This window comes from Varanus komodoensis, unplaced genomic scaffold (assembly GCF_004798865.1).
Source record: "Varanus komodoensis strain SLA01 unplaced genomic scaffold, ASM479886v1 scaffold40, whole genome shotgun sequence".
In the NCBI taxonomy this organism is placed as follows: Eukaryota; Metazoa; Chordata; class Lepidosauria; order Squamata; family Varanidae; genus Varanus; species Varanus komodoensis.
The window spans coordinates 7,127,597-7,142,508 of record NW_025335942.1 but is presented as its reverse complement, the minus strand read 5'-3'; the positions used below and the strand labels follow the sequence as shown (position 1 = coordinate 7,142,508).

Below are 14,912 nucleotides of genomic sequence, written 5' to 3'. Positions count from 1 at the left end.
GAACAAATAAAATAGTAAAACAAACACAGCTTCCAGCAAGTCGAGATAAAAGCCCTGGTTAAAACCAACTAAAGCTTAAAATAATGGGAAAATAAAAAGGGTTTCACCTAACGCTGAAAGGCATAAAGTGCTGGTGCCAGGCAAACTTCTCCGGGGAGCGTGGTCCAGGGTGCCACCACCGAGAAGGCCCTCCTCCGGGTAGTCACCCTCCTGATCTCTTTCAAGGATGGTTCCCGGAGGAGGGTCTCTGCCCCAGATCTCAAGGGGCGGGAGGGCACATAGGGGAGAAGGCGCTCCTTCAGGTATCCTGGCCCCAAGCTGTTTAGGACAGTGTGGATCATCACCAGCATGTTAAATTGGGCCTGGACTTCAACTGGCAGCCAGTGTAACCAATAGAGGACTATCATGATATGTGAATACTTGCTGGTCCCTATTAATATCCTGGAGATGAGGCTGATAGGTATTTGTAACAGAGTTTGTGGGTAGCAGGAACGCAACTGAATGTGTTTCCCAAGGAGGTTTTATTTATTTATTTTATTATTTATTATTTATTTAAACAACTTATATGCCGCCTCATCGCATGAGCCTCCCAGTCTTTTCAAGAGCTGGTGAAGATAATACGGTTCTGCTAATCATTTAATACGTAATGCCATTCTTTGTTTTTCTCAATAATTCCTATTTTTAAAATGCACTGCATTTTTCTGTACTTTCATCTTTGTATTTTTACTGTACGTTGCCTCCGGCATTTACGGAGTAGCGCAATGTCACAAAAATAAGTCAAACCTTTAAAATCAAATCAAAGAGTTAAGCTCAGCATGGCCTACTCTGGGGTGGACAGCTTAGGGTCTTTCCAGAAGATTTGGCCTACAACTCCTATCAGCCACTAATGTGTGTTCATGGGAGCTGTAGGCCAAAGCCCCCAGAGGGCCACAATTTGCCAAACTGCTGGTCTGCTTGGACCAGCAGCCGTTTTTGGGGATTTCATGCAGAAAAGGTCTACTTGCACCTGTTTGAATGCTCTCAATCTTTGGGTAAGGATGTGGAGGAGGGCGAATGTTGTTCTGCTGCTGAGCTGCAAAGCAAGTCCCGCAGACCTTGCAGGTGGATTTCTCGAAAGGGGGACTCTGTGGAGACTCTTTCCCCCCAGGACTCTCCTGGCAACTCGGCAAAGCTACCTTCCAGGTAACTTTCGGCCCTGTTGGGGCAAAACAACCTCACTTGAAAATAGGAGGAGAGCTTTCCCCCCATGCCTCAGAAAGCCCTGCAGGTGTATCACCTTCTTGACTCAAAATCAGCTTCAAATTGAAAGGGACGGCAAGTTCAATTTCATTCTGCCTCTGACTGCCTAGGAGCAGCTGAAATTTCAGAAATCCATTAAGCCTTGCAGGCTGAAAAGCATTATTAAGGGAAAGTTCTGGCTTCTGATTAGCAATATGTTTAGTCTGTGGTTGTTGCTCCGGGAATTTTGCCGTGCTGCCTGCTCTAGGACATTCTGCATGCTGACCATCCGGAGAACGGGCAGGTCCAGACGTCCATGGGGAGGGGCACGGTGGGGCGCCTTTCCCTTGCCCCCACATGTGCTGAGTGGCTTTCAAACCACTGCCAAACCCCACAAGAAGCTATGACCCCGTGACAAGAGGCACATGGCAGGGTTAACTGGGCAAATGACAGAGGGCAGGAGCCGGACACGTGGGCAGGGCAAAGAAGCCACCGTGCCATCCTTTCTCCATGGCTGTCTAACCTGGCCGGTGGATTGCAAGAAAAAGCAAAATATGGAATTCTAGAAAACCATACTGAAACAGAAGCTGAAAAGTCACATGAAAAGGGCTTAGGGTCTGGACATCTAAAGGAACATCTCCTCCCGTATACCCTTGCCTGGACCCTTTGATCATCTATGGAGATTTTTCTCCATGAGCCACCTTTGATGGAAGTAAAGATGGTGGCTCCACGGGGCAGGGCCTTGTAGGCTGTGGCACCCCGCTTGTGGAATGAGCTCCCCAGGGAGGTATGCCTGGCACCAGCATTATGCCTGTTTCAGTGCCGGGTAAAAACGCTTATTTTCCTGCCAATTTAATTGTTGATCAATTGGTTTTACATTGGCTTTTAATTGTTTGGTACATGTGGAATGGTCGTTATTAGGCATTGCTTTACTTGTTAATTGTACTCACCTGTCAAATTTTAGTGTTATGAGGATGTGTTATGAAAGGTACGTCTGTATTAAATTTGTTTTTAAATTGAGTGTTATTTGGTATATTTTAATCTATGTTCCGAGAGCACTGTGCTAATCAAAAAAGCTTTAAATAAATCACTTTTGGTTGTAACATTCTGTCAAAAATTAAAACCAGAGGTCTAGACACCCCCCCCCAGGTAGGTTTTCCAGTGAGGGTCTCTAAAAGCCCTATTGTTTCTTGTTTAAAAGGGACAGCCGTACAGGACAACTTTTTCCTACGGCTGAAGTATGAAACTCCCTTTATGTAGTCCCAATTCGACATGACAGAGGTTTTTTACAACAAATACTGTTGGGGTGGCAAATAAATTTTAGCATCACGGGAGGCAGCCTTTTCACCTCCGAAACACCAGTTAGGTTAATGTTCAAGCTGGTTTTAATCACTTTCCGTGATACAATTTAAGGGCAGTATCAGTCAAGGCAAACATTCTCAGAGAAGGAGCAGATGGATGCTGGAGCTCATGAAGTGGATGGTAAACTCCCTGTTCCGAAGGCAGAACAAAAGACCCACCTTTTCCATAATTAAGGGGCTGATTAATGCATTGGGTTCCACACGGCACACCTGTAATTACTGAAAGGTAAGCATTGTGCCGTGTGCCCGGTGTCTCAACAAGCAATGCAGCAGCAGATGGAATAACTCTCTGTTGACATATGCTACAATAAAAAGACTCGTGAATCTTGGCATGAAAGACAGCGCCGAGTAGCACTTTTAAAGATTAAGAAGTACCAACTATTAACCTTGTTTTGTATTTTCACTAAAGCTCTGGGTCCATACAAGGAAAGCCTGCATTTTCAGTCCTCTTGTGGAAAGACTGCAAAATGTTCCTAACTAGGAGTCAAATATAAAAAGGCACCAAATATCTTATTCTTTGTTCCTAAACTGAGAGGTGTTGGGTTGAAGCTCTCCAATCTTATCCCTAATTTCAAAAAACTTTGCTTTCTGTGGTGGTTCGGATAAAAGAGCAAATGCTCCGACCTCGTTTTTAATCAGATCATTAAATGCTAGCATGATTTTTATCTTTATTCTTGTAATTCTGAATCAATTTAAGCCCATTGTTTTATCTTAGGTGGGTTTTATTAGCTGTTTTGAGCACAGTCATGTGAGGGAGGGCTAGAAACAAACAAACAAACAGCTCTCAAAACTAAGTTCTGTCTTGAACAATATCCTCATGCTTTCAATTTTTTCAAGAAATGAAAATAAAAGACCACTAATACCAATCCTGAGAACAGGAATGGCGTTTAAAAAACTTCTTTTGTCAAGGCTGTTGTCAAGAAAACTTGATAAATCTGAAGTGTGCTGCAGGATTCAGCATGACTGAGCACTTATTTCAGATTTTCCTTGCACAGTGAAAAAATCATGAAGAGATACGCACAAAAGTGGTTATCCAGCTGAATTAAAAGCAGAGATAAAGAGGCCAGTATCTTTTCTTATCCCTTTCACACATCACAATAAACCAGATGTTTAAAAAATGATGAGTTATTGTGATGACGGCAGCACACATTTTATTTATTTATTTCCCGATTTATATCCTGCCTTTTTCCTACAAAGGGCTCAAGGCAGCTTACATCATTCTCCTCCTCCATCTTATCCCCACAACAACAACCCTGTGAGGTCGGTCGGGCTGAGAGTCCGTGACTGGCCCAAAGTCACCCAGTTGGCTCCACGGCTGGGCGGGGACTCGAACCTGGATCACCCGAGTCCCAGTCCCAGCTCTTCACCACGACGCCATGCTGGCTCTCGTCCTTCCTTGTTCCTTCCTTGCTCAGGAAGCGGGAGTGGCTAAATTACCCAAGGATAAGCCAAGATTCGTTTATAACATGTGAACCAGAGACTCTGGCTGGTCTCCCCCAGCAGAGAGAGCGGGCACTCTGCATGCTGTAAGCAACCTGCGAACGCCGCTCAAGGTGGATTTCTAAACAGAGACGCTACGGACATCGTCTCGGTAGAATCGGCGTTCTCCAAAATGCAAGCAGGGTCATCACCCAAGATATGCTGAGGGCCACCGAGTTGCATTTGATGACGCCATATATCGGAGTTTTAAGCAAAGATAGGTCCTAAAAGTCTTGTGGGATTCAGATGTAGAGCACTTTTTCTGCTTCCAGGTGAAGAAAAGAGCAATTTTCCAGCTTTTGTAGAACCTAAGATAGGAGTACTAGCGCCCAGCTGCATCACAATCATTTTGTGAGAAATGAACCGTCACTGCATCCAATGGCATGTGAGAATTGAGCTTGCTGACACCTTTCAGTGCACTTAGCTAATGAGTGAAGAAGTAGCTATGGCTAATATTTGGCTGCAGAGGCAATTCTATCGACTTGCCCACAACTGGGACCTCCCTGCTCATTCTGAGCCCCCCCCTTTATGTGGGTGAGAGGGAATTGTGATGACTATCCATAAAAACCTATAGGAAAATCCCAATTTTCATGAAGCTGGACCTACATAGCAGCCTATCAATCCCCAAGCAGAGGGTTGTGGAAGATCACGCTTGCTTTAGCTCAGGTCTTATTTCATGCCAAAAAAAAAAAAAAGCTTTTTGCTGGTGCATTAGCAGGTGCATTATTTTAATGCACCAAATAAATTCTGGCATTATATATTAAGATGTTTGTGACAGTGTGTGTCACCAGGGGAGGGGGGCAGGGATACCCTGTGGCTCAGTAAATTAGGGAAACCCTACAGATCACCCCATGGCTGGGGCACCCAGGAAGGCAGTCCCAGCCCAAAGCTGCTGGCTGGTCCAGTGGATTTGGTGTTCTTAGGGAAACGCGGCCAGGAGGTAGCGCGCTTCATCAAACGCTTCATGCATTTAATTCCCTTTTGACTTCAGTGGATGCAGTTCCTCAACACCAGCCCCACCTGCACTGACTATAAATCCGAACATTTCCACAGACTGCATGCATATCTGGCAACAGGCACATCACCAAAAACTTATGTCAGAATAAACTGATTCTTAAGGCAGGCACGTGTCAACAAGACCACACAGAAATCCACACACAGATGACCTTTTTCCATGTTACAAACATACAGTACGATTTTTAAACATATGGAATTATTGACTTCACCCTAGTATATTTATGTTTCGCCTTTCTAGGCACTAAACGTCTTTGTATGACCCTCACAACAAACTTGTGCGTTAAGTTTGGGAGTGGCTCAGATCCTCTGGCAAGAAATTGAGGTATTGTGTATTGATTCATTCGTTCATCAGTTCATTTAAGGGTTTTATATACCAACCAACCACGACATCTTGGGACGGTCCATTATTTGGTCCCCCCCGGAAGCAAAGCGGACAGCGCAAGCGTCAGTCCTGTTTAGCTATTTTGTTTGACTTTCTCTCTTTCTTAGGAAAAGACCAAACAGGGTGAGGGGTGCCCTTGGGCACACACCGGTGTTTGTACATTGTGTACTCTGAAAGGGGAAACTTGTGTTTGTATTTGAGTTCTCCGCCATGGAAAAGGATTGCCACAAGATCCATGGTAAAAGTGCTTTTGCATTATTACTCTCTGTGTGCCGATAAAGATATTTAAATATATTGGGCGCATAAACACTGTGCGCAGGTTCAGCAGTGAAGGCGGAGGAGGCGCAGCAAGACGATGCAGGAGCTGGTATGGTTAGGACAACAGTGCTAATTCGCAATCCTACACAATCTGGAGTCCCTGAAGTCTGGACAAACCCCCATACAATCTGGCTGTGCTAGTAATTAAGAAACCTTCCACGATGCTCCATCATATGACACAGTATTCAATTGTTGGAAAGTACCTTAAACTTTTTTCCAGGATAAATATACTTCTCAAACACAGGTTCATCTTTGTGGTTGCCTCTGAATCCCCCCCAAGTTCCTCGCATGCTACGCAGGGTCGGGTAACTCAGACGGAACAAAACAGCCCTGCTCAACAGCTCAGATTGAGAGATAGCGCTTCGCTCTGTTTGCACAGCTATTCTGTTCCCAGTCGGCTGACGCATCTCTGAGCAGGCGCCGTGCCTGTCATGGCCCCAGTGTCTAGCTAGGTGCATTCTCAGGAATTCTGTGGCTGTCCACACAAAATAATGAAGACCAAGCATGACGAGTTTTGACACCCTCACATTCCAAATGCTTTAAGGGCATCCTACAGCTAAACATAGATCATGGCATCCAGTCCTCTCACTTCCTGGCAATTAGATGGGGAAGAAATGAAGGTAGTGACAGATTTTATTTTCCTGGGCTCCAAGATCACCGCAGACGGGGATTGCAGCCAAGAAATTAAAAGACACTTGCTCTTGGGGAGGAAAGCTATGGCAAATCTAGACAGCATACTAAAAAGCAGAGACATCACCTTGCCAACAAAAGTGCGTATAGTCAAGGCGATGGTTTTCCCAGTTGCAATGTATGGCTGTGAAAGCTGGACCACAAGGAAGGCTGAGCACTGAAGAATTGAGGCCTCTGAATTGTGGTGCTGGAGGAGATTCCTGCGAGTCCCTTGCACTGCAAGGCAATCAAACCAGTCAGTCCTAGAGGAGATCGACCCTGAGTGCTCCTTAGAAGGCCAGATCCTGAAGATGAAACTCAAATACTTTGGCCACCTGATGAGAAGGAAGGACTCCCTGGAGAAGAGCCTAATGCTGGAACAATTGAGGGCAAAAGAAGAAGGGGATGGCAGAGGATGAGGTGGCTGGACGGAGTCACTGGGGCAGTCGGTGTGAGCTTAGCTGGACTCCGGGGGAAGGTGGAGGACAGGAAGGCCTGGAGGAAGGTTGTCCATGGGGTCGCGATGGGTCGGACACGACTTCGCGACTAACAACAACAACAACAGCTAAACAATAATAGAAGCAAATTCAATACACTTTTAGTGTATTATTTAAATACATTAAGTAGAAATTCCTTCATCCAGCCTCTTTTCCTAGGTAAAACTCAACATCAGACTCTCGAAGATGAACTGCAGCAGTACATCGCAGAACTATCCACTTCAGAGGGTCACCATAAGTCAAAAGCGACTTGACGGCCCATAACGACATCCACTTCAAACGATCAAGACCAGAACATGGCAAAAACATCTACTGCAGCCAACCTTCCTTCCTCAACTTGGACTTTGTTTTCTTGGGGAGGGGGAATAAACGATTAACCAACTTGTGTTGGTGGTAAAAGTTGTCTCTGTATTGCCTGGCATCCCATCTACAACTTCCTTCTGCCTTTTATACATGTTTAAGGCCAAGCTCGCCATACTGGGCTTGAGAAAGCTGGCGGGGGAATCACGCGCACAAGTAAAACGGAAGGTCATTGGGTAACCCTTCCTGTTTGTGATAACAAGAGACCGCTATTCCACTTACCCGTTGTTTGAATGTTCTAAAATGAAGATTTGGAAGCTGTGTCGGACTAGGAGGAAATAATAAATTGCCTTCTAGAGAGGGCTGCCAAAACCACTGATGATCAGCTGTTTAATTAAGAACTGATTTCTCTTCACATTTTGTAGATGAAAGTGGGAAGGATTTTAAACCCAGCCTGAAGCTTAGCATCCCAAGCTGAATTGCTGAATTCAAGTACTCAAATCAAGTTCCAGAAGATGTTTGAGCAAATAGCTAGAATTGGGAATGGCAGAATAACAGTTATGTAACACCTGATCCTGGAATATGGAGGAGATGAGACGGGACGTTGTATACAAAAATGGACAGGTGCAAACAAAGTCGGAGGATTTCCGGAGGACCATAAACTCATTCTAGGGTGTGATCCTGTGCTAGGGATGACGGGCATTCTAAGCAGAACAGGAGATGTGCAAAGGTCTGTCTCTGCACTCTGGCTTGCAAAGCGACTAGGTGGCTCATGTTGGCGGTCTGACTGTGGTGATTTGGAGAGGGAGGAAAGCTGGCTGCGATTCCCCATATCTCGGTGGCGCTGGTCTCCTACACTCCTCCTCCTGGCAAGTCTCAGATGTCTTCTCTGAGGTTCCTTTTGGGACCCTGGAGAAGCAGCTGGGGTGCTTATTTTTGCTCAGACCGTGCGCAGGGAAAAGGCAGTCCAAGTACCTCTGACACTGGAGCTGGGACTCTGAGAAATCCTAGAAACCTAGAAAAATCAGCCTTAGAAACATAGGAATATAGAAACAGAGCGAGTCTAGTCTGACCCCCGGCTCCAGCTGGCTCTGGTCACGACATGCTTACCATGTGCATGTCCAGCCTTCGAAAGGTCACTCATTTGGAGTAAAATCTTACAAGACTGACAAGGGACAAACACTGGCCCTGATCTCAGCACCTTTCCTCTATTCTGCCCACAAGAGCCAGGCAGGATGGGAGGAAAGACAAAGGTTTTACAAACATCTTACCACATTCCAAAGTTATCAAAATCTAATTAAGGACGTTCCCTTTGAGAATATTATTTAGATTCCTGTGGTCATTTTTAAATGTTGGGACAAATGTATAAAAGCCTTAATTACTGCTTTTTAGTTTCTTAGCATTTTGTCATTTGCAAATTATAGTTTCCGGTACAATATTGGAACTGTGAAGTTGGTTGTTGTATGTTTTATTCTAGCTGGACAGGGCATGTTCCATAAAGCACAAAAATAATATTGAAAAATCTTTTCAATAAAAAATCTGGAACAGCATTTAAAGAGAACATTCCTAAGTGTGACTGTGGAAAGAAATCGAGATCAAAATGTCACAACCATTTTTTGTTCGCAAAGAAAAAGCACAGTCCCTCATGGGGCAGGTAAATACACAGTATACAAATATACTCATCCAGTATGAACTATTTTGAGTAAAAAATTCTGTTTTTAAAGATCAGCATGTTAGGGAGTCACAGCCTTGCTAAGAGATAGAGCTAAGTTGTTCAGCAACATTTAGGGAAACTCCTGTTTCTGATTTTCTTCTGGATTACTAGAAGAAATCAATATATTCTGATTTTCTTCTGGATTAGTACAACTCATGGTTTACAGGTGCATAATAATCTCTTCCAAGGATCAGAGGACCGAATCCTTGACATGCCTTTGTGCATGGGAAGCGTCTCAAAGAACCACTATCAAGGGAAGCAAATGTTTTGAACAAACTTTCTGCCAAATGTTTCAATTACACAATGATAAAAATCTGCACTTTATGAAGTAATAAGGATGAGCTGGTAATTTATGAAGAGATCTCGCCTCTTGGGAAAGCAGCAACATGAAAACATATGTTTTACGTCAGTGGTTTTGCAAAAATAACTAAAAAAAAAAAAATCAGGTTCTTCAAACATACCAGGTTGTTTCCTTCCCTTTAAAGCGCAGCCCGATAAATGTAAATAGCATTCAGCAATTTGCAGCCTAGTAAATCAATCATTTTAATTGAATGCTAGGTACACAGTAACTGGAAAACCACAAGCAGTAAGAAAGTACATGGCAATAGCAAAAGGAATTGGTACACAATTTATAGTTTTCCTCCCTTTACAGCTCTCCTAATTGATCTATAAATGTGCAAAATAATTTTGGTTGATTATGGTCCCAAATCATTCAACAATTACCCAAAATGAAAATTTAAAATGAGAGATTTGTTCTGGAAGCACATCTATTGTTTACATAATTGCGGCAGTATGATTCAGAGTTGATGCTGTTATGGGAAAGGGCAGCAAGAACCATTATAAACTATTGCAATTCAGAATGATGCTCTGTAGTGTTCCAAATGGAGGAAAGGAGGAAAGATCTACTGCTTGTGCCCCAATAAAATGGATTAACTCTTTAAAAGTCTATAAACTGCTATTTTCAAAGTATTGCTGGGAAAAAAATAAAATTATATTGCGAGACCAGTTAAAAATATTCTCCTTTGTTTCAAGTTCACAGAAAGGTCAATTATAAAAATTCCCCTTTCCTATTCTTGCTCAAACTATTGCCATTTATGTATGTAACTAGATACCCTGCCATCTGTCTTTAGAAAGACTCTGAGTCGTTCCTCACCAGGAACAAGCTAGTATTTTCGCAGATTAATTCCTGCCTTTAATTATGTAGAACAGGACAAAATTTCCGCCAGTGAAGAGCTTAGCATCTTTTCCCTTTTAAAAAGGGGAAAGAGGCATTTCAATTAAGTAGCAGCTGCAGTACTGGGGTGAGATTTTTAGCATTATTTTCACTTTCTGAACTTGAGCTCAAGCTATACTGTGTGCAGGTTTTGGTGCTGCTCTTAAAAATTAAATTTTCAGTGAAGGAAATGCTAGCCAAGCAAGGCCAAATCTTAAACTGGTTAACAATAAGGGTTTGGTCTGATTTTTAAAGAGTAGTGTAACAAACTATTAATGTCTTTCAACCCTAAGCATGAAAGATTAATCAAGATCAGATATGGCAGACAAACCTCCTGATTTACATCTATTTGTGTCGCAAGCTTTGCTACTTTCCTTTTGGCTATCTTCATTTTTCTGGCACTTTCTTTATAAAGTAAAGGTTTGTAAATAATTGCCATTTTTCTGCATTCCACTTACATGGGGCTGCCTTTGAAAAAGGTCTGGAAACTTGTCAAGGTGTTAAAACGTGGCCATTAAAAGCATAAAATTCAAAAATTCCAGAGCCTCCACTTCTGATTAATTTTTACATCAACACCATGCGGTGATTTCTCATTTCAGAAATGCAATAAATGCAATGATGCAACAGTTGCATAAGGCTGGTCTCTAAACTGTGAATCTTGCTGTTAGAGCAAATTAAGGAAAAGGGGGAAAAACAGCTCATGTACTAATAAACAAAGGCAATGAAAATCAGTTCTGAGATCTTTGTTAACATCAAGCCAACACACCTTCAGGAATTTAAGAAAAAGATCTGGATAAGGCTTTATAGCAACTCAGCATCATACCTATTTTTGGAGCCAGCTCATTATCTCCCAAATCCTATAAAATTATAAAACAGAAGGAGCTGTTGTTGGTTTTGGCCATTTTTGCGCTGGGATCACACCGAATGCAAATAACAACTGGAACTAGTCACTGGAGGAGTATTTGACCCGTTTCAAAGTCTAGCTTATGCTCCCCTTTAAAGCGGTTCCTAGCCTGGGACCGGGATGAAGCTGCTGCCACATCAACCGTTCACTGTTTGTTTGTTTATTATTTTATTTAAGGCTTTTATAGACCTCCCCATTACTAGCATCTCGGGCCTTTTTTCCAGCTGCCTAAAGCAGAGGGGAGATAGGGCGCTACTGGGAAATGCCTCTCGTGGCATCCCACTTACCAAGTGGCACTCCGGGAAGGCCTGCCTGGTTAAATCTTTTCCTAGAACCAGAAAAACTTACATTTCTTGGTAAACTTACAGATGGGTTTTATTCCTACTTTTATTCTGATCTCTGTGGGTTTGTTGTCATTGTGAACTGACCTTCTATGGATTTGTTTTTCATGTAAATATTCCTGGCAATCTTTGCCTTGATGGCTGGAACAGAAATCTAATAAGTAAATCTGTGACTTAATATTAACAAGAATGGAAAATACGAACTATTCCCCAAATTATTCAAATGGGTAGAAGATAACCCATCAACACACTCCTCCTCCTGCCGGAGTTATATTCAGATGCAAAGGAAGATTAACTTCCATAACAATATTCATTGACAGGCGGTTTTCTCACATTCACCTAATTGTGTGAACTTTGATCTTATATTCCCACTATTCAAGCCAAGTAGGATGTTTATCCCGGCAACACGAAGGAAGCCGGCAGTCAGAAGCGACGTGTGCTGAGCCACTGATAGAAGGGGCACGGCCAAAGTTGTCTCCTTGGCCGTCGAGCTTTCAGGAGCGGTACAAACAGTAAGGCAGCCATTTTCTCCGTGGTTTGTTGGAGGATGGCGTGAAGAGCAAATGCTGGGATGTGGGAAAGATTATCAGACAGGATGCCTGAAATGAGAGATCAAGGTAAAGGGAGGAGCTGGCCAGCCCCTTAGCTCAAGAGTCTGACTGGAAACTCAGCTCAGCCAGAATGTCTACCTTAGCGTGGAAATGGGGCTGGGAAAGGTAGATCGTGGCCTCCAGGTGTGCTTTCAGTAAAGGCCATATCCACCCGACATGCTTCCCTAGGATACACCGGGCGTGATGTCCTGTTCGGCCCTGAAATAACGCATCTCAACGCATCGCAGCCACCGCCTAAATTAAAAAAACTTGCGTGGCCTGCCAAATGCCTGCTTCCTTTAAGGGCTTTCTCACCTTGTCCCAGGGAAAGCGGGCAGGTGGCTCACCTGTAGCCAAAGTTCTTCAAGTGGTCACCTGCGCACTCACACAGACGGGGTAATGAACCTGTGCAGAAGAATGATCCAAACATGCCACAGCTGAACGGCGCTTCTGGGGGGAGCTCCCTGTTCCCCCATCCACTCCCTCCCCACCCTGTTTGTTGGGACTTATTTTCCGTGCACCAGCCAGGTGTGCAGAAGGTGTGCTGTGACCATGAGCCGACCGACTGGCTTGCAGGACGTGCTGTTGCCATTAGGAGCAAGCAGGGCTGACTGGCAGTGAAAGGTGAGCTTCCCAGGTGTGTCACAGGTTGTTCCTGCACCACGAGGGACGTGAAGGCCACCAGATTATCCATGGCCTGGCTTTCCAAGCAAATGCTTTGCTTTCATTTGCCACAATTCAATACGATCACATCAATACGGGGTGGTGGATCCTTCGTCCCTGCTCCAGTCTGAACCAGTGCTCCTTGTTTGTTTAATGTTTTGGTAATAATCAGGAAAAATAATATCTCCAAACGATTATATAGCCTGTTATATAAAATAGTGATTATTTAACTCAAATAAAAGCTATAATATAATTGGCACTGTTGACTCACTAGTTTAATTGGCTGAAAATTGAGCTAAATACACCAAGGATTCTTAACTTGCACATGCTGCTTGCATCTTCAAACGCAAAAGCAAAGAGCAATCCTCTTTCAGAACCACATCTAACCCACTAGAAACCTTGAAGTGAAGGCCGCCACCAAGAGGTATAAAGGAAGAATAACAATTTTTGCAGCAGTGAGACAGATCAAAAATAGATAGCCTGTTATTCTAGGTTTGCACTAGGCAAGGCGATAAAGACCAATTTTAGTAGCTGCTGGAATCGACCAGATCTCTCCTTTTTATAGCACCAGTTGAAGTGGCTTTGTTTATCTAGTTCCTGATTTGCTTGCATCTTCTCAGTCTTGCATAGAATTCATCCTGTGTCTCTTTTTAATTTCACCTTCTTCCTCTGCTTCTTTCTGCATAATGTCTTCTTTTCATCTTTGCTATTTCCTCATATACCTGCCCTGATTCCTTAAAACTGCTTCCCCAAATCCAATGTTTTCTTAAAGCTGTCCTTTAATTCCTGCAGACTCCAAAACAAAAAAGCCACGGAAAGCAAGGGGCAGGCCCTGGCATTCAACAACATTGCATAAGGTACTTGCAAGCTACCAAGAGGGACAAAGCAAAATAAATACTCGGGCAGAGAAGTCCCAAGAGTCAAGTTCTATTTACACCACTCTGGATGTGTTGTTCTGACAGATAATTGCATATCTTAAGCAAAAGGCCCAGCAGAAAGGAAATGTTTTCATGGGCCACCAAATCTAGTCCGTCGGTGCCAGTCTAAACTCCAAAGCATTGTAGAACCAGGGTGCCAGCACTGAAAAGCCACTGTTACAAGCTAAGTCTGGACTTCTTCTTCTGACGGTACAACCAAAAGGGCTTCCCCGGCAGACCTCGGTCACAAGCGGGATGCTGCGGAAACTAAGCAGGCTGAATTAGAGGCTTTGGGGGCAAAAACTGCCACTTACATTCTGTATAACAAGGAACCCACACTCTGGCCGTAAAGAAAAATGAAACGAAGGGGACAATAACGTGAGCTATTTTGATGGATTAGTTTGCGTCCAGTTTGCTTTGGATGCCGAGCTTTGTCCTGCCAAAGCAGACATCCAGTGTGAAGATTCCCACTCACTGAATACTCCTGCTGCTAAAAGAAGGACAAAGCCAGGAGCACTAACTCCGTGCAGCCCTATCTTATCTGTGGCACAGATAAGGCAAAACCATCACTTTAAAACCATTTTCTATCCACCGATGGGATCCGATAATAAATCACATGCCCTTCTGTAAACGGAATGAAACTCAGAGTGACAAATTAATACAGCCTCGCTTTCAAACTGCGACGACAAACACAGCTGTACCTGATCTTGACTTGTTAAGCCAATGTGCATGACGAGATAAAAATGAACCAGGTAGTCCGGATTTGGCACGACGTCTTGGCGCCGGGTCATCATAGCACATATCAGCTTGTAGGCCTGAAGCTTCCCTTCCTTATAGTCATCCGGCAACATTGTCGCCTAAAGGGAAAGGGGTGTTCTTATTAATAAGCAAATTCTAGCTGCTGGAGAATTGGGATGAGTGCATTATAAAATAGGCAAGAACAATGTTTCAGGACGTCGTCATCCAGAAGATGACAGAGGGTTTTTATTTATTTATTTTTATTGATTTAAAACTTTTATATGTCGTCCCTTACGCATGGCATCTCAGGATGGCTTGCAATCATTAAAATCAAAATGCAGTAAAATGATACATACCAATATAATAAATAACATATAACCTATAAAAAATAAATCAAAAGCAACTGGTAAAATGTTAAAATACTAATTTCTAAAATAATGAGTGAATAAAAAGGTTTTTGTCGTTTTTCAAGCCCAAGCTGCACCTTAGCAGGTTTAAATGATTGTGAAGAAGCAAGGTCGACTGCAGTAGCGTCCCTACAGAAGGGCTTCTGAGCTCAGCGGGGGCCTCTGCTGACACGGGGGGGGGGGG

General features: G+C 43.5%; 1 protein-coding gene across 6 annotated transcripts in view; it reads right to left on the bottom strand.

Annotated features, from left to right (window-relative positions):
• Positions 1 to 14,912, bottom strand: part of RALGAPA2 (Ral GTPase activating protein catalytic subunit alpha 2) — a 154,574-nt gene that overhangs the window by 87,472 nt on the left and 52,190 nt on the right. For all 6 annotated transcript variants that reach the window (XM_044442946.1, XM_044442948.1, XM_044442950.1 and 3 more), the window contains exon 23: positions 14,285 to 14,440. In XM_044442946.1, coding sequence (XP_044298881.1) covers positions 14,285 to 14,440 — 156 coding nt within the window. The remainder of the gene's footprint in view (positions 1 to 14,284; positions 14,441 to 14,912) is intronic.